This window comes from Bombus vancouverensis, chromosome 9 (assembly GCF_051014615.1).
Source record: "Bombus vancouverensis nearcticus chromosome 9, iyBomVanc1_principal, whole genome shotgun sequence".
Classification (NCBI taxonomy): Eukaryota; Metazoa; Arthropoda; class Insecta; order Hymenoptera; family Apidae; genus Bombus; species Bombus vancouverensis.
The window spans coordinates 16790617-16814905 of record NC_134919.1 but is presented as its reverse complement, the minus strand read 5'-3'; the positions used below and the strand labels follow the sequence as shown (position 1 = coordinate 16814905).

Sequence of the window (24289 nt, the reverse complement as noted above, 5' to 3'; positions counted from 1 at the left end):
AGCTTCTTGGTGACAAAAATGATATTACTGCAAACAATTCTATCGTACATCTATATATTTGGAGCATTAATTTCGAATTAATGAGAAAATTAGCAGATGAATCAATATACACTTTACTGGTCAAACATTTTACAACCATACCATTAATTGCACCAATATCGTATTAATTTCATTAATTAATTCGTTAAATTAATCATTATTATTAAAGCTATTAAATTAATGCTACGAAAATGAATAATTTTTTATCAAAGAGTTTCCCAATGTAAAAAATACTAAAATATATAAAATTCCAAGTCGATCTATTGGAAATTCTCAGGTCCTATAGAACACGCACTACAAATTCCAAATATTTGATCGACACAATTAAGAAAGTGTTACCAAATTTTTGGCCTATAGTCTATATTCTGAACGTGTACAGTCCTGTCTGACGTTACAGTAGTCAAACTAATCTATATAGGGTGTTATCAAACAGATAACGTTGCCGGAGCTCCTATCTGGTAGCCATATTTTCGATACAATATATAGGTGATCGATATATCCACGTATAGTTCTCAGTAACTGAGAACACGGTACCACGGTTTGGTCGAGGTGTCGATTTCGAAATCGTCGTGGACAATTTCGATCGTCTGTGTCCGTCTGTGAGTCGATACTTGCTTCACAGAAAATTGATTCTTACGTGGTAGACAATTATGCTACGGTTGTTCGTACCGTCTCGTAACGTGTTCGTGCGTCGTTCGAAATATTGAGAAATTAATGGACAAGCCAGGATCAAGCCTGGGTTATATTTCAATGATTTATTGAAGTGCCGGGCCTGTTTTTTACATTTCTATGAAAAATATCCTTTCGAATGAACTCGTCGCCAAAGATCAGTCGCTTTCGAGGTTGAACGAGAGTCTAAAGCAGAGAGCAAGACTTTCTCGCGAGCTGTCGTACGAATACGAAGCAGGCTCACGATCTAGAAACAAAAAGGCGAAGAGAACCAAAGAGAGAGAAAAAGACAGTTAAAGAAGAGAAGGCTGGAAAATGGCAAACGGATACGACGAATGCTACGACGCATCCTGGCATCTGTTCCCTCCGGATTACGTCGAGGAGGACTATAGGTAAGGATCCTACGAGAAAATCGATTTATCAAACAATGGAACTTGGTTCGCTTGCTTCGTATAAGAAGCAAGGATCAAGTGGAAACTAATTTCCTTTGAAAACTGAGGATGAAAAGATCGAAGGAAGATAATCTTCTTCGATTTTTACTATTTTTTCAAAATCACCTCTGCAACAAACAATACTATCGTTTCACTATCGCGATGTTGCAGCGAACACCAATTGCCTAAAAAGTTCCAACAATTTCACAATCGACGAGTTTCGAGTTGGAAACGCTGACTCGCAATTAGAAACACACGGGCAGCGACCATCCGCGTTACGATTAATCCGAAATTTATGGTGGAAACCAACAGGTGTTGGTACTTGGGCCCTTTCGGTTCTCGCGTGTCCCGTCGTGTAACAAGGCGTACCACTCTATACCGAAGGATTCGCCTAACCAATATGCGTGACTGCTCTTAAACGTTCGCTTCCGGTTTCCGGCGTTATCCGCCTAATCAGATGTACCGATCGATCCCTTAGTACCAATGCCACGATATTACCACATAGTATCATCGATATTGTTTACAAAGTGACTCGTATTCGATCGAATCCAACGATCACAGTAAGTAAGGGTTATTTTAGTCATCTAAGCTTCGATATCTTAAGATTCAATCTTGAACTGTGCATAATCGAACTTGTATACAGGGTGGTTGGTAACTGGTGATACAAGCGGAAAGGGGGTGATTCTACGCGAAAAAAGAAGTCGAAAATATGCAATAAAAATTTAAAAAATTAAAAAAATAATGTCAATTGAGACAACGATCTACAGTGAGATCCGTTATAACGAGACGCGATAAAGTGGACGCGTACCGAGCGAAAATTCAAAGTGGATTTTCTCGAAAACAAAGCTTCGAACGAAAAATTTTTATTCTATATTTTCGACTTCTTTTTTCGCGTAGAACTACCCTGTGTATTACGAGGCACAGTTATGATTTGATATAATAACGAGACCGTGGATTTTTACGCATTTCTGAGATATTTAGAGGTGCAAAGCGCTTAGAAAGCTCGTAATATGCAAAAATATACGAAATATCCAAGATATAATACTTGTAATATTTGTAACGTAGAACAATTTTCTACGTAATTTTCGTTTTTTTTTTTCTTCTAATTATTATATATTCATAAAGATACGAGTGTATATACAATAAGTACAAAAAGTATTTCTACGTATCCTTGTTCTTCGGTAAAACGATTTTTTTTTATGAGATTCCACGTTTCGTTTTTATAGTTCCAAATTTGTATAGTCACGCGAGAAAACTACTAAACGATACGATTTGTCTCGACTCGAATGTTTCTACCTTATCATATTTTAAGTAAAATCCGCGAAGCTATACGACAAATCAAGGTAATACTCGTGCAAGAACAAATCATTTTTAAGGTATTACATATTTTTTCATAGCGCCGTTTAATCTCTTTAGATTACGTATTTAGTTACGTATATAGTCACATGGAAAATTATGACTCTTGGTAACGTTATCTCGAATTAAAAATCGGTATCTCGCCAGCCACTGATTTTTCAAGTTTATTGCAAAAGCTTCGTATATTACTTGAAATATAGAGGTTTGGTGATATTCGGAACAAATTGTAAAGTAATTTCTCTAGTAAAGTCTTGTTCAGTTTTTCCATTGGATTTTGCAACTTTGTTGCCAGGACTTGACAAATATTCTAAAAATATTTTTAAACGCCACCAATGATCTTCATCGTAGAAAACAGAAATACGAATTAGAAATAAACATGTATTTTGAAATAAAGTAACCTAGCCCCTGTCTCTAGTTAATCATCTTCGATGATGAATCAATCGAGAGTTCACAGAAATTGAAAAAGATTTGTAAGATTTTAGAGTAACGATTATTACGTGACTATTATTGTTAAAAATGCGCTTTCGCAATTATAAATATTTGATATACCTACACAACAAGAGATTAACACGACGATAAAAATGATAAAATTAAAAAAATATTCCTAAGGATCATTCTATGGAAAGTGAATTAAAAATCATTTGCATCTCTCAATTACGATCTACGAGCGTACAATGAGATTTGTCTTTCGATCGAGAAGCGATAAGCCTTCGATCTTAATGTTAGATTCAGTCGACACGCGAACTACGTTCGTCCGATTGCCACAGTTCGATGCAGGTCGATCGATATGACCACGCGATCCTACTGACGGACGTATTCCGCTCTTTTTTTCTCTTATTGTTCGTCACGTCTCACGTGATTAACGATTAGATACATAAGATAACGCGAAACGATGCCAGAACACTGTGGAATATTTATTCGCGCATTGTTTCACCAACTGGGAAATTCCTCTTCGATATTCATTGAAAATTCTTCGATTATTTTATGCAAGAAGATTATAAGTCTCGAAAGTCACGTTTCCAGGAATTACATTCAGATTTTAGATTAAAAATATGTAACTCTGCGGTTTGAAGATTAAACAGCGATCGGATAGTCGGACATTTTTTCAAACCAAGGGAGCACGAATAGTTGAAAAATAAAGGAGTTAACAGTATCCTTTCTGGTAAAAGATTTAACCTTCGTACTTTAAACGCCTAACGAATATTTAATAAACAGTTTGCAAGAGCCATTTAATATTTCAAATGTAATATACGCGTATTGTATCAACCTTGTAGGTGTTATCGTTCACATTCTGATTAATTGAAATAATTCAGAGAAATTTTAGCTTCGATAATTTCCTAATGAATAAGTTTAGAACATAAGGTTTCCATTTAAAAAAAAAAGTGTAGTTGCATCTTTCCGATGCACCGATGCATAAAAATGCATAAAATTAGTTGCATATTATGCATCGCCTGATACCATTTAACTTTCGCTCGTGACATCTTCCTCTATCCTTAACCGTCTAGAAGATACAGCCAGTTCCAGTTGCACCCTGTGCCTATTAGGTTGTCCGGAAAATGTCTTTCTTTCGCAAACGTGTTTTTTACAAACGACGTTTAACGACGTGAAACCAAGTTTATGAAATGTCGCGGTGTTTATCTCGACAGAACGAAATGGATCGTTCGTAATTCGACAAAATAACATAAAACGAAAAACGTTATTTATTTTTAGTATTTCCTCGTAAAACGAAAGAAACTTTTCGGACAACCTAATAGTAACAACTACTAAACGATAAATCTTCGATCATCGCGCATAAAGCTCCATACACGTGCACATAACAGGATGAAGGAGAAAAAGTTATCGAGAGGGACGAAAGTTCTCGAGTGTAGATGAAGGCCAGTATACAAGAATTGCTTTTCCAGAATCTTACTTTCCGTTCTTATGTATAAGATGTCCGACTGACCGAAAAAGCGAATGGAACTTATCCTTGTGCCTGCCTCGAATAACTTCTTAAACGTTTCTTAAACGATGACGGCGGTAGCTGATCCTTAACGAGCCGTGCACAGTTTGAGTCACGTTTGGTTCAGTGGCATTCCACCGCATCGAAGGTAGGGAGAAGTCCTTCTGAAAAAAAGGAAAATGCTTTGTGGAAGAGGGTTCCTCGAAAGCCACCCGTCGAGCCACCTACTACTAGACGTACTACGTTCATTCACGACTTCAGGCTCCGTTGATCCTTTGTAACTGGTTTCATGAATGAACGTAGAATGTTCGTTTTTCCGCCGTCATTTTCCCCTCTTTGCTTTTCTTCTTTCTTGTCGTCGTTCGTCATCGAGGGTGAAGAGTCTGCTGGTATAGGTACAAGCAAACAGAAAGTAGATTTTCAAGGGTTTTTCGAAAAGGATACCACCAAGGATACGTTTAGATGTTGACAAAGTGTTCGAGGGATGAAGAGCGTAAAGTGGACGCGTTAGATTTAAGTTATTTCCAAAGATAAATATACCGAATGCTATAGGGATGAATGGTGAAGCGCGGTAGCTGGTTGTAATAATTATGTCAATAAAAATCAACGTCAATTATCTCGAAAGCGTCTGTACAACCTGCAAAATTGCGAATTTGATAATTAATAAAATAGCATCGAACAATATTCGATTCAGATAATTATGACTCGTCGAGAAACGGCACTCGAAAGTTTGAAGAGTAGCAAACCGACTGCAACAGCCGAATTCGATTTTTGGACGCGCTTGAGCGTATTCTCGAATGACCACTTGATACTTGGTCGGTTCACAGAAAGATTCAGGTGTTGAGGCTGTGAAACGTGCCAGGATGAATGGATGTTCCATCCATTTAGCAGATATTTTCCGTATCCTTCATTAACATGACAATATCGGTACCTGTCGGCCACCTGAGGCTCCTGCTACGTTCTTATTTATTGTCAGTACGTGCCAACGCAACATTTTCTTCTACAATTTCCGATGCCAACCTCTTTTCCTTTCAAACGCTATTTCCGCTTTTTCCTCGCAGTTCAACCGGTCTTTTGTATTTCGTAGATCTGCGTTTATGTATGCGAAATCTAAATGTTCAAGTGGTACTAGAGTTTACCAGCTCGACTATCGAAACGGTCACCCTCGAGTGCCGGCTTGAGTGCCTGTTACATGGGGATCGTAAAAATTTTTGAGTATCGTTACTCGTGTACTTGACGACTCGAGTGTTGTCCAATATTATGGATTTTCATTTTATATTACATACTTTTCATTCGATATTATGAATACGCTTGTGTAATACGATTTTCTGTACGAATCTTATTAATCGGAACGTAAATGTTCACCCAAACTCAGATTTTTATGAACACCATTGTTCGCAATTGTCTACGGAACGCAAATGAAATAAAATCTACATAGAGATTTGTTTTATAAATGTCACGACGAGTACTATATTTTCGATATTTTATTCAAATACCGTGCAGATGCTTTACGTAGCCACTGTAGGTTACTGTTACAATTACTGTAATATTACAAATATAATTAATGACAGACTTTTCACAGTTTTATGCAGACGAATAGAAAATTATCTTACTCATCGTCCTTCTACGATTTCCGATCATTTGCAATTTTTATCTGCCTTCTGCATACTAATAATACATTACTAATAATATTTTTACCGTACAAATTTCGATATATCGCGTGTCGTTTTCTATTTTCCCAAATACCGTTGTAAAAATTCTAATTGGTCTTGTGATTCAACGAATTCCAATATTTTTGCTAATCCCTTTCTGTCTTTTAAGTATCTGCGAACAAAAGTTGAAGAACAGTTCCTCGAATTAACAATTTTCCTCGCTATTATGTTATCTAATTTGCATCTATTGTGTTTCCACGTCGAATATCGCTACGGCAAAGCCATAGACCAACAACAGCAATGAAAATTTTTCCAAGAGAGAGTATAGCTCCCAACGAATGATACTGGCGATTTATTGCAACCAACGTTAGGTTTGGTTAGGTTAGGTTAGGTTAGGTTAGGTTAGGTGGCCTACCAGCTGGCCAAGAAGTTTCCCTTCGCTTCTCTCGATATCTTTATCTTTTGCCACGCTTCTTAAAGATCTCCAAAATAATCTCGAATCTTAAACCACTTACAATTCGCACTAGCCCACCAGCAAATCTGGCATAGTCGATTGAGAAGTATCGGCTTAACAAGTGCAAGAGAAACCGGTTTCCTCAAACAGTGGATTAACTGGAAGGCAGGTCATGCACGAGTTTGTTGGATGAGCTACCTTGATTTACCTTAAAATTTCAACCAGCACCCCAAGCACCCAGTTTAACCGATCAGTTCGAGTTAATCAGCGAGGCTAAGAGCTATTGAGAAAATTATCAGAATTTAAACGTTCGAATCTAATCTGTTGATCGATTTCTGCTTCTGTTTTTGGGCTCGTAGGTATTTGGCGCAACGTTTATTGAATTTTAAGTATCGAGATAGATGCTAGTTATTTGCATGTACGGTAAAATACAACTTGGCGATCGTAACGTTACAAGAAACTGATCTTTATACGATAAAAGATACGTAGCAACAATTTCAGTCGTATAGCTATTGGAAAAATTGAATTATCCGATTTCTCGGTAACCAACCGATTCGGATAATCCTGATCCTACCGTATTGGCAGGTAAAAACCCTCGGTATAATAACACTCGATCATCGAAGGGTCATGATAATCCATGCCACGATACCCTTTGGACAATATTCAGCGAAGAAAGCAGGAGGATCGCGCGGCGAAGCCGGTAAAACAATGAGACGCAGACAAATTGGGTTGCGTGCTCGAAACAAGTTGGCACAGCTATCGCCAAACAGTCGTGGGATCCTGGCAAATGTTGCTCGATTGCCCGGCAGCTCGAACTTCTCCAGTATTCTTCTACCTTTTTTTTTCCTCTCTCGTTTCCCTCGTTCCCTTTCCTTCCACCACTTTCTTCCTCCGTTGCTCTTCCTCCGGCAAAAGTACGTCGACGCTTTGAAGTTTTCAGCGGACTCGGGCGAACGATCATTGGAAAAATCACGAGAGCGTCTCGTTGAATCCGATTCTAACCGAGTTAGAACGGCGCAGCCGTGGAAACGGCAGACGATTCGTGCACGCGCGGCGTCGTCTTCTGGAAAAGAGTTTCGCTGAACACGCGAGAGCCTCTACTCGACGATCCTTGTTCGTGCATGCTGCGGATTGATCTTTATTCTTAATGTTTCGTGACTTTTACCTATCTCTTTTTATGCGCTTATCTTCTTCTTTCGTTCTTCCGATATTTCTTTTCCTGTACATACGATATTTATTGGTCTCTGTATGTAATAATCGCGATGAACGCTTTTTAAGCGAACGTTGGAGAATTCTCCGAGTCGTTGTTTCAGAACTGAAATCAGCATCGCGTATCCTCTTGCTTTGAATTGTTCGTAACTTTTAGTTGTTTCTCCTTATACAGGGTGGTTGGTAATTGGTGGAAATATAAGCGGAAAGGGGGTGATTCTAGGCGAAAAAAGAAGTCGAAAATATAGAATAAAAATGTTTCCATCGAGACAACGATCTACGGTGAGATCCGTTATAACGAGACGCGATAAAGTGCACGCGTACCGACTGAAAATTCAAAGTCGATTTTCTCGAAAACGAAGCCTCGAACGAAAAATTGTTATTCTATATTTTCGACTTCTTTTTTCGCGTAGAATCACCCCCTTTCGGCTTGTACCACCAGTTATCGACCACCCTGTATACTTTCTCTAATTTTGTCTTTTTCTCTCAGCTATATCTTATTACTTCTTTCGCATAACTTGAGATAAAGGTTGTATAACGTGCATTTGAAATTGAGAGTATCCTTTGATCTTTTGTTCTACGATAGAAGATTTTTTGGCATAAATTATGACGACTGATGCAATCTGAGCCAAGATAACAGAGAATTGTACAACACGATCGTGAATATACTGTAAATTACGATGTTCCTAGATTCTCTTTCTCCTTTAGGCTGGCATTTTGAAACAGGATCGAAGAATAATTTGAATCTTGAAGTCTGTACTCATAAAAACTTGAAACACTGGATAGAAATGTACAGTAACAGAAGCGTGTAAATCGAGCCTGTCAAAGTAATTTACGATTTTCTGTCCTAGTAACACGAATGATTCACTCCCTTCTGTTCACTCGTGAGTATCGATAACTGCACTTATAACACTGCCTTAACCACCATAAACGGCTCAACTTCGCTTTGCTGGAATAGGAAATCAAGAGTTACGCGGATATTTATTTCTAAACGTTTCGATATCTTAATGAATGTCCCACGATATTTTTACACACGTACTTTCGATTCTAATGCCATTGATATCAATTTTTCACGTTAATAACATTCTTAATACCAGTATCGTTAATATCCATTCCCCGTGTTATCAATCCCGGCATATTTACATTTTTAACATTGATAATATTCTTAATATCAACAGCGCCAATATTCTGTCCACTGTTAACAACATTTTCAATCCCATTGACGCTATCTTAATATCTTAATACCTTAATATCGATACAACTAGCGATATTTCTGTTCCTAAATATCGATTACGAATACCACTTCCTCTATCAGTGAAAAACTAGGTGTATGGATAATGTCAGAAATGCGTTAAAATTGTTGAAGATGGGCCGAAAACGAAGCGGTTCGGCGCAAAGATTTTCCAACGGCGATAAATCCGAAAGGGCGAGAGCTCATGAGAAAAGTCAGAAAGGTTGGAACCGCCCTCTTCCGTACTTTTTGACTTTTTCGCCGAGCAGGGACCCACGCGATCGCACAAAGCCTGGAACTGAATAAACCGGAAACCCGCTCCATCGTCGCCCCTGTCCCTTTGCCTCTTCTCTTCTCTTCTCTTCGATTCACGCTTTTTTCGCCTGTCTCTTCTCGCGTATACGCGCATCATAATATACCTGTATTTATGCGGGTCACTTTCTACGCGATTTGATACAACCTGCCGGTCTATTATACGTTTCCGGCTCTCGGAAAAGCATTAACAGGATCAATTTGTCCTTCCTTCGAGTACTTTCTACCTGTACAGGTTTTTACGAACAGCAACACGCAGCGGCCTGTGTTTTCAATTGGACAGATTTCCTTGGGCGTATGATTTGCGATTGGGACATTAAAGCGGAAGTGTGGCTGATTCGCGTGTATAATAAAAAGGTGAGAAACGATATTGTCAAGAAGTTGAGGTATTTCAAGAATTTGGAACAGAGTCGGGACAATTGGGAAACTGATTAGTTTGTGACTTGAACCGTTTAACGTTTCAGTTTACCAACGTGAAGCAGATCAAACGATGGACAAAAGAAAGACTAAACGTGGTATACCAAGGATCATCGTAACTCTCATTCTATACAGGGTGGTTGGTAACTGGTGGTACAAGAGGAAAGGGGGTGATTCTACGCGAAAAAAGAAGTCGAAAATATCGAATAAAAATTTTTTTTTTTAATTTTTCCATCGAGACAACGATCTACAGTGAGATCCGTTATAACGTACCGCACGCGTACCGAGCGAAAATTCAAAGTCGATTTTCTCGAAAACAAAGCCTCGAACGAAAAATTGTTATTGTATATTTTCGACTTCTTTTTTCGCGTAGAATCACCCCCTTTCCGTTTGTACCACCGGTTACCAACCACCCTGTATATTCTTAGTACGTCGGTAGGAATTATCCTGGTTAAAGTATATTAGGATATATCGTTAGGATAGTAAATACCAGGATGTTATTGAGTATCGTAAGGTTATTTTCCGAAATTATGACATTCGGAAGATTAAAAGATCATGGGAAATATTCTTTTATATACTTCAATAAACCATCTGTGTTCTTACATTGGGCAATGAAATTAGTATAATCCCTACTTCAATGACTTTATCGATCTAACAAATACTCTACTCTAAGTTATCTCAAAACCTGTATACTATCCGAATCAGCTCAAAGTATGACCTGATTATCCAGAGTAATCCACGTTAGGAAATAATTGCGTTAAATGTTCGATCATCGATTTCAAAATCTCATAGATCTTTGAATTTGATTGCCATCGATATCGTAAACATTAGTATTTATATATTCGATGCTCGATATCTACGAACCAATCGTAATATTTTTTATTCATAGAAATTGACAAAGTACAGATATACATTTTTCTGTTCGACGCGCTTCCATAATGTCAAACAACGTACAATCGTGACATCAACGTAGCGTCGAAAATCACGCGTAGTTGTAAAAATCGATAACAACGAAAGATCAAAGCCTCCGTATTTGCATTTGTTATTCGGACGCGTCAATTTTTCCACGTTTCATAATACGTAATACCAGCCACCAGGAAGCCGTGTCAGACCTTCAACGGCATAAACTACGTAACGATCGTGACTACGCCCGAGGACGCTTCTAACCCACTTTCGACTATCGACACACACACGGTATCGTTGCAGTATAAATACAGAAAGAAAACGAACCGTAAAGGAAGTGGCCTAAAATTGACAGAAGAGAGACGAAGAGGAAGAAAAAATCGAAATGACACGGTAAAAGCACCGCTAATGCCCTTTCACATTAACACTCGACGCAAAGTATGCTCTCGGTGTAAAAAGCCCTGATCGATGGAGCGATCCGATTGGTGGAGCCGCGACGAGGGTTAAAATCAACCCCCTAGACACTTCTCAGGGCCGATCCTCTAGAAACTAGCGTCCGATTGGTCCACACGAGGCTCCACCCCTTCGATGAAAATTTACCCCTAGCGCCTCTGGACAGTCTATTCTCGTTTACGAGCGTTTGCTCGAGCGTTTCGCAATTTCAATAAATTTTCATTCCAGCTTCTGTTACGTTGCACTCTTCGATCTCAAAAGTAGACTGCCGGCTGCATGCTGCTTCCACCGATTAGGCGGTGGATTTTTAGACAGGTTCACCTATTTGCTTTTGACCTGAGTATATTTGTTTTTGAAACGAGCAAACGTTCCGGTCGATGGCCATAGAAAGCGATTTCGTGGCATTCGAAGAATTTTGAAAGAGATCCGAGTAGGATTTCAGAATTCGAGAAACGTTGTATCGATTTTCGTTTAATTAGTTTGGTAGATTAAACTTTCTAATCGTTTCGTTTTCGGTGACAATTTTCATAATCACCTGTCTAACGTTTCTAAGGAACGTTTGTAAGAAGTTAAGAATATTCAAACAACTGGGTAACTATTGAATACCAGTTTCTTTTGGAAAGTATTTCTCGAAGCTGCAGACACGAGCCTACCCCTGAGCAAATCTCCAAAGAAGCTTCTCCTTTCGAGCCAGCCCTTTCCACCTGAAATCCCCATAGTCGAAATGGAACAGTCGGAACGTTTCTCTCTCCTAGATTGATTTCTATGCTGTCCGCTCGAAAGAACGGTCTACTACGTACGCTGGAAAATTCAGCCAGCTAATTCTCTTGGCTGACAGAGAGGGGTGGACTGTCGTGCGACTCGGGCCGGAGGGTGAGCTCGGCAATCCCCGCCCCTGGCGAAGATCCGCCCTCGGCTTCGAGGGTGCTTGACGAGCGAAACTGTACGGAGGTAGGGAACACTAGCCGTCAAGTGCTCGTCGAGGACACTCAAAAAGTACAAGGAGAGTCCTTCAGCCTAGACCAAGTCGAATCGCGTCTACCCGTTTCCTTCGATCTTCTCGATCTCCTTCGATTTCTACCTCGATACAAAATGAACGTGATGCGAGTTGGCGCGATGTTTCCGCGAGTTCCTGCTTCTCGTGACAATACGCGGAACGTTTAAAAGTTTGAAACGTCGTTGCTCGGAAGCACAGCGGTGTGTCGTCTAGAGTCTAAACTAAGATCAAACTCGCGAGTGTTGGTGAAACGAACGATGGACCACGAAGAACCGTTCGATAGAAAGACAGTGGTCGGGTGTGCGAGTGAACTGATCGTTTGAACGACGACCGATTCCGAATGGTTTGGGCAAGTGATATTTAAGCAAGTTGGAGTAGAAAAAGGGGACGAGAGTGGACGAGTGATAGTAAGCAGAAGGTAGGAGAGAGTTTTAGAAAAGAAAATCGAACGGGAAGAGGGGTGTTAAAAGATAAAAGAGACAGGAGAAAGGGAGTAATAGGAAAAGAGGGAACGTCGGTGCGTGAACGAGTGTGCGAGAACCACGAGGACATTAACATGTACTGACGCCACTACTAACATCTCCTCGACTTTTCAAAATGGCGGACAAGAATAAGATTCTACCCTGGCCGCTGCTATCCTATCCGACCAGTCTCTTGAATCACGTCTGGTACAGCCAGATCGCTTTCAATAATAGGTAAACGAACTAGATGAAAAAGAAGAAGAAGAAAAAAAAAAAAGATACATAGCGAATATATCACGTGTACGAAGCTTATTTTGCCGACACTGCCCATCCTGCCCTACCCGCCCTCTCCGAGTAGTGTAGAATTCGATCGTCGGATCAGACCCTTACGCGGTATCCTTGCGGAATTTTCGCATGCTCCTCGACTGGATTCTCGTGAAACGAGATTTCGATAAAATAATTTAGAGAAGAAGAGATGGGAGAATGGCTTTGGTTGGCCGAACAGAGAAGTTCTTGTTGCAAAGTATCGCGTAGATTTTTAGTTGGATTTGTGGTAGGATAAATGTTGGGTTTTTCGGGAAATTGGAGGGATTTAGTATATATCGAAATTAGAAGAATGGCGATTCGTTCGTCAACTATTATATAACGAAGAAACAAGCAAACGTTATCTACGGTTGGTTTACAATTTTTCTAAAAACATAACAGAGTTCGAAAATGGCCCGAGATAGAGGAAAAAGTCGTAGGCAGTGGCTCGATAATATTATCGGTAATTATTTATTGTCTCGTAATCGAAAGGAGATCTTGATGGCCCTCGAATTCTTCCACGTGGCTCCGCTGACATGTATCGAAGCTTATCGAGCACTCGTTCGATTATCGACATCCCTGATTAACTTCTATAACGCGCATGGTTTCATCGGTCAACTTTTCGTTGCAAAACAGCTGACAACGAGTAATAAAGAGAAAATCGGCAATTCTTCGGTACGAACTTTACAAATATTGCGATGCTTAATTCGAAGTTGGAATCGCCGGTGACTTCAATGCTGCAACTTCCATTTTAATTGCTAGCGAACGAACAGTTTCAGGAGCGAAAAGTAACGCTAATTGGTTTCTTCTTCGACCAAGTTCCCGGTTGAAAATTTCCAGCGACTGTTTTATTTTCAAACGCCAGTTCCATCCAAGTTTCCACGAACTTTTTTCATTAGTTTCGTGATTTCGGTATTCGTTCTGGCAAGTAGAAGGAAGTTTAGTTATTTAGAGGAAACGGAAATTCTTCCGCTTGGGATTTAACTTTCTCATTTCCTTCGACTAAAGTGGAAACTTCTATGTCAGTTCGGAATTCTGCTACAAGTTCGAACGAAAAGCATGAAGAAACGGTATATTACCGTAAATCTGAGACTCTGGTTGTTCTATCGCGAAGAAGAAATTTTATTACAAAGCGCAATCTTTTATTTACAGGAAAATTTGTATCCATTTCGAAAATAGGTTTTCACCTTTTAGAAATCGTATCTTTCCACGTATCTTTGCGTAACGAGCGCTTTAACGATCGCATTGCGCCACTGTGCAAGTTTGTAGTTGTAGGAATACAAGTTAACGATCTAATCCTGAAACTCACTAACACCGAAGATCGATAATCCTGGAAATTTCTATATAACGCGATATCAAAACACTCTGATATCTCTGTCCTTATCAGACTTTTTAAATCTTTTTTTTCCTAAAACACCAGCGAAACTGCGATATCGAGAAACGGTGCGGTCGACAGGCGTCGATTAAGAAAATCTTCTGATGGCTTTTTGAACCAGGAACGTGGCCGAACGTGTTACGATAATAGCTAGGTTCGGCTTAAACTTGAAGGGCAAAAATTCGTTTCTGTGGCGGAAGACAGGTTGTTTGGCAGCAAAGCTGCAGGTATCCAGTCTTTTGACGGCACAGAACGCGTCTAATCGGGTCTTAAGAGTCCTGCTGGCTTCTTGACGCTTTTCGCGCTGCAGGAAAACTTGGAAAATTGGATTGATTCCGTTGAAAACCGACCTTCGTGGCCGACTTCTCGACTCGCAACAACCTTTCGTTTAAACTAAATCCACGACCCCATGTCTCGATCCTATTATTTCGACCGATAGCTTCATTTTTCTATGATTTTACAAATTCTACCTACATTTTCTTTCATATCATTTTTTCAAGATAATTGTTTCGTTCTATTTTGGAGCAGATTTACGTACTAACGATAGTTGTGCACGTGTATTTAGATGAGAAATATATTCGAATAGGCAGATGCTCGATCAGCGCAATCCTCCACGTTTTCTAACGATTTTTCTTTGTGGTTTTGCTGTTGCAGAATATTGGAGAGCATCAAGATGCCCAGAACAAGTTTCCACATCCATGACATCCTGCAGCTCGATTCTAAACCGTCCCAGGAAGAAACGGAGGTACAAGGTAAGAACAAGTACAATTTTTCTAATCTTTTATAGCCGAGTCGTTTATCTCGATCGTAGAAGAATCGATTAATTACGCTATCGGTTTCCATTAAAATTCATCAACTTTGCGATAGAATCCGTCCATTGCTACGATCTAGTTCTCCCCTTAGAAATTTGTATGCTCGTTTGGAAATTTGAAAATTTCGCTCGTTAAATATGTATTGGATTTCCTTTATCTCCAAATGTCGCGCGTATAATTTCATTCTTAGTTTTAAAACGTTGGAAATTTCAATTCTATCGTTCTATCGTTTTATTAATTCATTTCTCTGATAAACTAACTTGGCACAAATTCCCGACAAAATATTATTGCAAATTTAAAGTTAGATACAATCGATGTTAAAGACTTGGATCCTGAAAATTCTCGTTACAGGTAGTACCACGGTGCTACCGACCACGAACGATGTTCCGTCGGCGTATCAACAGTTTTTCGAACACACGACGGCCATGTTACAGCCCGCGATATACGCCAACTTGAACAGAGGCACCCTACCACCCCCGCCGCCTGGTTTACTGGGATGGCCGACTGGTCCAACGTTACCAACCACATTACCTCAGCCTCTGGAGGAAGTTAACGGTGAGTGAGAAGAAAGAAAGCACGATGAATCGTTGCAAATCACCGATACAGAGATTAAAAGCAATTGGCGACGAGTGGACTGCGGTTGTTTGTGCATTTATGGACAATTGAAATACAAAAATGCATAGGATGCGTATAATACGAAATATTCAAAGTGTCTGTTGTAATATTCAGAGAATGAATCTCTACTTTGCATCTATATATTTTCTTTTTTTGTATTCACAAGAAATTTGCATAAATATCCGTAGTTTGGTTTAGTTCGTAGTTTAACTGACGTCATAGCAGGATAGTAGATATGCTGCATATTTTCCGGATTTTCTTCTCAAATTCTTCTATATGTCTCGTTTACAGTGAAAGTATCCCTGATTGAATAATAAAAAATTAACTTTATCCACGAGTTTGATAAATCATGGTAATTTTCGTGTCCGAAGCTCTCACCGATTCGCACGTCTCGCACATTTTACCAACGTTCTTGCGCTTTTGCTGTCCAAATCGACCAAAGAATACTTCTAAGAGGCAGTGTATAACGTAGGAAGAAGGGGCTGTATCGAAACCCTTATTTATTTAACACCCTACAATTGGCCCGCGTCGGCTAAGCAGGATCTAATGGTCCTATAAAAGATCCTTGTGGGTCCTGTGCACCGATTGGCCAATACAAGAAGACAGATGTCCCTTCGAGGACAGATGCGTGTAGCTCTGTAGGCCCTCGATGAATCGAAATTGTCACGCCCAAAAAATCCACCGGTAGCCTATCGGCTCTTTTCACCTTTTCTCCTTATCTTCCCTTCGTTTTATTCCTTTTATATCCTCATCCCCTTTTTTCTCGTTGAACATTCGTGGAACCGAGAAATCGTGCATTTCACCCCTTTAAATGCGGAAAACGTGGTTTCGATCAGGTAGCGAATTTCCTGGAATTCTCAATGTTTTTATATATTTTTTTATATACATTCTTCTTGCGAGAAACGATCGTTTAGATCTATCTTTGTAAATTGAAAAATTTCCTTGAGAAATGTCGAACGAGACCTAAAGATTTATTTAAATTTATTCGCGAAGGGTTAATATTTTAACTCGTTAATCGTTTACTCGCACCCTATCCTTGCCAGGATTACGATAAAACGCATTAAATTTCGACTCGAGTATTTCTAAAATTCGGAGAAGCTCGTAAAACGTGAGATATTTAGAAAAACAGAGCTCGCGACTACTTGCTCTCTTAGTAAAATAATTTGACAAGAATCGCAAGTTTCTGACGTGAAAGGGAAATTTGATGTTGATAGTATCTCGAAATTAGGGCTTGATTAATCGCAGAATCGTTCTTTTCGAAGATGTTAACGTCTCCGTAGCGAGGAATGTCTAATTGAAATCACGACGCGACTGCGACTACAGCCTAATCTCCCATGAAAATGATACAGTCGGTCCCATGGGGTGCAATAGGGTATCAAACAGGCTCTATATTGCTTCACACTCACCCCAGCCAGGCTTACGGGTCTTTCACAAAAGCGTATTGTATGTTCACGAATCCAGGGACCTCGTAGTTGTACATTAAATTAGCGTGTCTCTAGGCCACCGCGGTATTTGCCACTTTAGCCGAAGATTAATCAAAATATTGTTGGATTAAACGGCGAACAGACCGAGTATACTAAATGCTGGTCTCTATGCTTTCTTTATCTCTAATTTCTAACCCAAGTTTCGTCGTCTTTTGTTATGTATTTATTTTTTAGAATTTTACAATTAACAGCAGCTTAATAATTAGTCAAATCTTCCACTTGTGTATAAATCGAGAGTACTTTTATTGTATCTCGAACATTTTCTGCTATTTCTAATCCAAATTTCGTTGTTTTTGTTATATATTTATTTTTTAGAATTTTACAATTAACAACAGTTTAAAATTTAGTCAAATCTTCTTTTATTGTACTTTTATTGTATCTCGAACATTTCCTGCTACTTCTAACCCAAGTTTCGTCGTTTTTTGTTATATATTTATTTTTTACAATTTTACGATTAACAGCAGCTTAAAATTTAGTCAAATCTTCTTTTATTGTACTTTTATTGTATCTTGAGCATTTCCTGCTATTTCTAATCCAAGTTTCGTTGTTTTTTGTTACATATTTATTTTTTAGAATTTTAGAATTAACAGCAGCTTAATAATTAGTCAAATCTTCCACTTGTGTATAAATCGAGAGTACTTTTATTGTATCTCGAACATTTTCTGCTATTTCTAATCCAAATTTCGTTGTTTTTTGTTATATATTTATTTTTTAGAATTTTAGAATTAACAGCAGTTTAATAATTAGTCAAATCTTCTTTTATTGTACTTTTATTGTATCTCGAACATTTCCTGCTATTTCTAATCCAAGTTTCGTTGTTTTTTGTTATATATTTATTTTTTAGAATTTTACAATTAACAGCAGTTTAAAATTTAGTCAAATCTTCTTTTATTGTACTTTTATTGTATCTCGAACATTTCCTGCTATTTCTAATCCAAGTTTCGTTGTTTTTTGTTACATATTTATTTTTTAGAATTTTACAATTAACAGCAGTTTAAAATTTAGTCAAATCTTCTTTTATTGTACTTTTATTGTATCTCGAACATTTCCTGCTATTTCTAATCCAAGTTTCGTTGTTTTTTGTTATATATTTATTTTTTAGAATTTTACAATTAACAGCAGTTTAAAATTTAGTCAAATCTTCTTTTATTGTGCTTTTATTGTATCTCGAACATTTCCTGCTATTTCTAATCGAAATTTCGTTGTTTTTTGTTATATATTTATTTTTTAGAATTTTACAATTAACAACAGCTTAATAATTAGTCAAATCTTCCACTTGTGTATAAATCGAGAGTACTTTTATTGTATCTCGAACATTTTCTGCTATTTCTAATCCAAATTTCGTTGTTTTTTGTTATATATTTATTTTTTAGAATTTTACAATTAACAGCAGTTTAAAATTTAGTCAAATCTTCTTTTATTGTGCTTTTATTGTATCTCGAACATTTCCTGCTATTTCTAATCCAAATTTCGTTGTTTTTTGTTATATATTTATTTTTTAGAATTTTACGATTAACAGCAGTTTAAAATTTAGTCAAATCTTCTTTTATTGTACTTTTATTGTATCTTGAGCATTTCCTGCTATTTCTAATCCAAGTTTCGTTGTTTTTTGTTATATATTTATTTTTTAGAATTTTAGAATTAACAGCAGTTTAATAATTAGTCAAATCTTCCACTTGTGTATCAATGTGAGAGTACTTTTATCGTATCTCGAACATTTCCTGCTGTTTGCAATGTTTAATAGTTGGCAGAGCAATTTCGCTGTACGAACGATCGATCGATTTATATTGTTTCCTTGCAAATGGAATATCGTAGTAGTCATCGTCGGCGAAACATCGTCGGTTTAATCGCTTAATTTATCCTGATGCATTTAAATAAGCTACGTATGTACGTCGTCTGAACGATGAGCAAACACTCGTTAACAAGACTCGAGAAGATCGATACAGGCTTGCATCTGCCTGCAATCAACGTTAGGAGTTGAAGGGTAGTAAAAAATACAGCTGTAGCAATATTTCAGTCATTCTGACGATCATTCTTTTCAAACTATGTTTATTCATTTTTGAGGAACTAAAACGAAATTGACTTCTAACTCCGGGTGCAGACGTAGTAATGACTAAATATCGGAAAAGCAACATATACGAGTAACTGTCAGAGACATAGAAATTATACGATTTTGTCAAAATATCTTTTAAACGATTATGATCGTAGAAAAGTTAGAAAAATACTAGATTAGTAAAAAAGCGTTTACAGCTCTTTAATCTACTAATTTTCAATCGAGAGACGAGAAATTATAATTCATCCTGATTTACAGATACTTATTTAACTTGGTATCCGATCAATTCTACAAGATTAATGTACCAAATTCCAATTGGTTGTTCTTAAAATTCCGTCCAAGTTCAACCTATTCTCATCGCTCGATCTCCCAAACGCTTTTCACAAGATTCGGCGAATCGTCGAATTTTCTTACAATCGAAGTGTAGAATATCTGAGAAAGCGTTTCATAGCGTTCATCGATCGATCGAAATTCGCCTGTACCAGCCAATTCGACTAAAAAATCCCACGAGAAACATACGTTCAACTTGGAAAGTAATATCGTGATGTTCAAAATTGCAGTGTTGCAGCAGCCAGACTCAACGAGCCCGACGATCTCGGACCTTTCGTTCCCGCCGAAACAGGAGACAAACCACGAGTGCAAAGAGGAGGAGTCTGCTGATTTCGAAGACGAGCAGCAGGCGAACGAGGCGCAACCACACGAGACGGAACACAAGAAACGAAAAAGACGAGTGTTGTTCTCGAAAGCGCAAACGTTCGAGCTCGAGAGGCGTTTTCGACAACAGAGATACTTGAGCGCGCCGGAAAGAGAGCATCTGGCCTCGATCATTCGACTGACGCCCACGCAGGTGAAAATTTGGTTCCAGAATCACAGGTACAAGACAAAACGGGCAGCCACTGAAAGGGTAGAGGCCAGTGGAAGTGGATGTTCACCCAGAAGAGTCGCGGTCCCATTGTTGATCAAGGATGGAAAACCTTGTCAGTCGAAATTAATGGAACCTACCACGTATCCAAGCACTGGCCAAGTTCCTATGCCTCCATACATGCAAAAGCCATACTGGTGGTAAAAGAAGCAACGGTGAACTGTTAAACGCAATCGTCGAATGAATTGCGAATCAATTTCATCGTGGACTGTTGCTAGACTATTGGACATTGTTGGTACTGGGATATCTGGGGGATTGTTGGGAAATGGGAATCGGGATAATCGTTATAGGGGTAGATTTATCCGCAGGTTTGTGGACGAAACGGTGGAAGATTGTTATTGTTAAGTGATTAGATTCCGGTGATGCAAGATGAAATATGGTTACTGTCTACGAATAATGGACACTCTTCCTGAAACGAAGAAGAGAAAATGGACGGGTGATGTCTTCTCTTGTGAATAAAACTGTTGATGGTTTTCGCGACCGAATTCTGCGAAGATTTGTCAACAATTCGATCGATGGTTATTATTTATGGACAACGAAGAGTGGATGTTTCCAAGAGGAGTTAATAGGAAACAGAGTTTCTCTATTGAATGTTAATATTAATATTGATAATTATCAGATTTCGATGAACGAAGATCGAGAGATAACTTGTGAATAATTTCGTCGACGATTATTACCAACAACGAGGGTTAGATATTTTTGAAAGGAAGAATAATCCGAGTGGAACGTAGCAACCGAACGTATTTATCGATCATTGATGAACAGGCCCATCCGAAATCGGGAAGGTATCTTAAAACCACGGTCAACAACGGATTAAGTGCTTCGTAAACAATATCTTAACTGAAAAGTTCAGTTCTTAAAAAAGACAAGTGATAATCGAAGAATCTTAAAGTAATATATTATACCGGTAAACATCGACGATAAAAATCGGTTACGAACAAGTCAATAAGACGTTGTTATCGATAATTCCCAGAATACGGAGAATACAAATTGACCAAGAGAAAGTCAGTGAGATGTTGTGGATCGAAGAATAAAAAAAAAAAAAAAAAACACAAAGTTGGCATCCGAAGGATAACTTTAAGAAAAACCATGCTGAAACTCCGAAGTGAATTCCGATGGGAAAAGAATGTTACCGTTACCATTCGTAGTAAGATTATCAAGAATGAAACGTATTATTAGCGTAGGTGTCGTTAACAGTAACGAAGAGCGTGTTGTCTATAGAACTTCGAGGATATTCGTGTTCTCGTTGTCAGAATAAACGAATTACTCCCGGTCGAAGTTGACGATAGACAGAGGCGTTCTAATTCGATATAGAAATGATCGAACGCTACACGATGGAGACACGGCGGGAATTACGCGAATTCGATGAAACTTTTAATCGATAAAAGTGTCATTCGAGTGATACTATGCGACTACCGATGTGACTACGTCGTGTTTCCTCGATCGTATCGGATGTTCGCGGTGGACTGGCAAAACCAAAGATGAAAAATCCTACACGTCGTAACGACAGAGTGATCTACTACACTATAAATAGACAATTGGATGAGATACGTATGTATATACGTAAGCATCGTGGAGTCAAAACTTTGGAATCACTGTACGAGTTGATGTATAATTTTGCTAATTCGTAAAACTTTCTAGTCAAATAAATTTAAATTAACTAAACTAGAGGAACTAAAGAACTTTGACTATAAAGAACGATTTCGATTAGATTACTTAATTTTAGAGTGTTGATAGGTTTTATCGCATAAAATCAAGAATAATATGCAATAAGGCTGGGTATCCTAAAAAATTAAGTAGCTTAATTTAAATTATCGTAATTATTATAATTTAACGATCATCCATCACCCCCAACCACACCTTTACCGATATCTGAAATAGCTTTAATACCAAATATCCTCGAATACTCCTATAAGCAACTATCGTTAGTCGAGAAGATCGATTAAGCATAGCTAAGAGCGTGATTTCAAATTTTTGGCCAGTATCGTAGGATCGATCGTTAGATAGATTCGCAGTTTCCAGGTTATTCGTTTTCTTTCTTCGATTTGTACAAAGCTGTGGTTAGTCCATGTAGCGTGTATGTATGTGTATATATGAGTGTACTTTGAGAAAAGTATTTCTCACGTTCGTACTTAAAGATCCTAACAGAGATCCGTCGTTCCCTCTTACGGATAACGGATAAAAAAATTAAGTATAATATCAAAGTTAATATCGTCGTTTTTCGTAAGACGTTTGTAAAAGGAAAAAATGGCGTGCAGCAAAATTGCAAAGATTCCTGATTGTTCTTATGTAATACGAACACACCACTTTCTATCAATCTAATCGCGATAACGAGATAAAATAAAGCGAAAAACAATCTCTCGTGGAGAGTTAGAGAGTAAAAAGGTCGTTACATGTACATTCTTACAAAATGTAATTAGTCGGAAGAATCAAGCTTGCAATACGAAAGATTTAATCCTTAAAGGTTGTCACTGGCGAAAGATTGCAGCACATCTTACAAATCAAAATAATGTCCATTTATTATCGTTCGATATTAAATGGACGTTAGAACATTCTTTTATTTGCAGTGATTAGAAATAATAATATTGCGATGGGTAGACGAAAATTCGTATGGGACGAAATCCCACGCATGATAGCCTTTAAGGGATAATTTCTTTTCTTTTCTTTTCTTTTTTTTTTTTTTGGAGATGAAAAGAAAAATCATCGTATATAGATTCGTAGCAGAAATTCGAATATCGTGATCGTTGAGAAAAATATCACACGGTAAGTCGTTAATTGTATGATTTGAACGTCCGTTGTAAAATAAACGCAGTCCAGTTTTGTAAATGTTACACGTTAAAGATCTTTTTCGCGTTATCGTACTACCAAGATTCTCGATTGTTTCGTTTCTCAGAGAAAACGTTTCGTAGAACGAGGGTGAGAAGCTGGTATTATAGTGTAATTATAGAGAAGTGACAGATACCAGTCGATACAGAGATCCCAGTTTATCACCTTTAATTAAGTAGCATGTAATTACGTCGAATAGGTTGTATATATGTACATTGTGTATAATACATAGTAGTCTGATATATCAGATACATATTTAATAAAATCGAATCTTAAGCGAATCGATTGTATTTTATTCCTTCACTCCCATTGGAAAAAAGACATCGTAACGTCAAAATGCTTCGAAGCGAAACAACGATGCCAGACAACGACCATATATACGCTCTTTTTAAAGTAATAAATTAGAGTCTCCTAGATATTATAAAATATAGAATATCAGAAGTGTTGAATATTTAAAGTATTCCGAAGAAAGAAATAAACAATTTTAATATCGTCGTTTGACTCTTCTATAAAGTCATAAAATATATCTGCGACATGTGAAAATTCATGATCGACATTAACCTGTATATCAATATATCGTTTCGTAATATGATACAGGAGTTTTAATATCGCTCTGACGTATTTTGTTGTCAAGAACATCGACTAAAACTAGATTAGCAAGTTCGTAATTGCTACTGGAATCAAACAGATGTAACGATTATAATTATCAGTCGAGTCGTATGATCTTTTGCATGAAACGGTGTAGACGTAATATCCGATGATAAGTAGTTCATAATTATTCAAGTGATTTCATACGTTACCTACGTATTGATCGAGAACATACGATTATCGATATTGGTACTATACGACGTTGCGAAATTTGCCTCCTCGAATTGAAAATGATTATATATCCCGAATAAAGCGATAACGAAAGTTATCGGCAATGCTTTAAGTAGGAAGAATGGTAAATTGAAAAATGATTCTTCTTATCGTGGAAAATCGCTCTGATTGCTGCGATGTATATTTTCAGACAATGATCGTCATTTTTAATCGTTTAATTGATACGTCTCGACGTTTCTAATCATCGACGGATAAAAGATTTGCCTAATCGAATTTTAGATCGAACTATTGGCTTTCTAAACACAACGAGGGTATAATCGGAATATCGAAATATCGCGACTTGAAATTTTCTTTCATCATTTTATGAAAATAAATGTTTATGTAATATCTATATACGCGTATGATAATTTAAGCAAGCATTTACAAGAGAAACGCGATAAAACAATACACTCGAGACAGATCTCTCCCCTATTCCATCCCTCGTTCCTTTTTATTTCTCTTCTCGACCGTTCTATAACATTTCCCTTTTTCGGGACACGCCGGAAGACGCTGTAGCT

General features: G+C 37.9%; 1 protein-coding gene across 2 annotated transcripts; it reads left to right on the top strand.

Moving 5' to 3' along the window:
- The first annotated feature begins 562 nt into the window (after positions 1-562).
- LOC117158864 (uncharacterized) lies at positions 563-23194 on the top strand. Of its 2 annotated transcripts, none has more exons than XM_033338231.2 (4): positions 563-1100; positions 14856-14953; positions 15365-15568; positions 19726-23194. In XM_033338231.2, the coding sequence occupies exons 1-4, from the start codon at positions 1024-1026 to the stop codon at positions 20229-20231; spliced, it is 885 nt and encodes a 294-aa protein (XP_033194122.1). In that variant the 5' UTR covers positions 563-1023; the 3' UTR covers positions 20232-23194. The 2 variants fall into 2 exon arrangements, with proteins under 2 accessions (XP_033194122.1, XP_033194121.1); XM_033338230.2 differs by lacking the exon at positions 563-1100 and adding an exon at positions 12180-12757.
- The last annotated feature ends 1095 nt before the right edge of the window (positions 23195-24289 follow it).

Coding starts and splice junctions, on each gene's coding strand:
- LOC117158864 (XM_033338230.2), top strand. CDS start 12,660: ATGGCGGACAAGAATAAGATTCTACCCTGGCCGCTGCTATCCTATCCG. Junction 12,758..14,855: donor CAGATCGCTTTCAATAATAG/GTAAACGAACTA, acceptor TTGCTGTTGCAG/AATATTGGAGAGCATCAAGA. Junction 14,954..15,364: donor GGAAGAAACGGAGGTACAAG/GTAAGAACAAGT, acceptor TTCTCGTTACAG/GTAGTACCACGGTGCTACCG.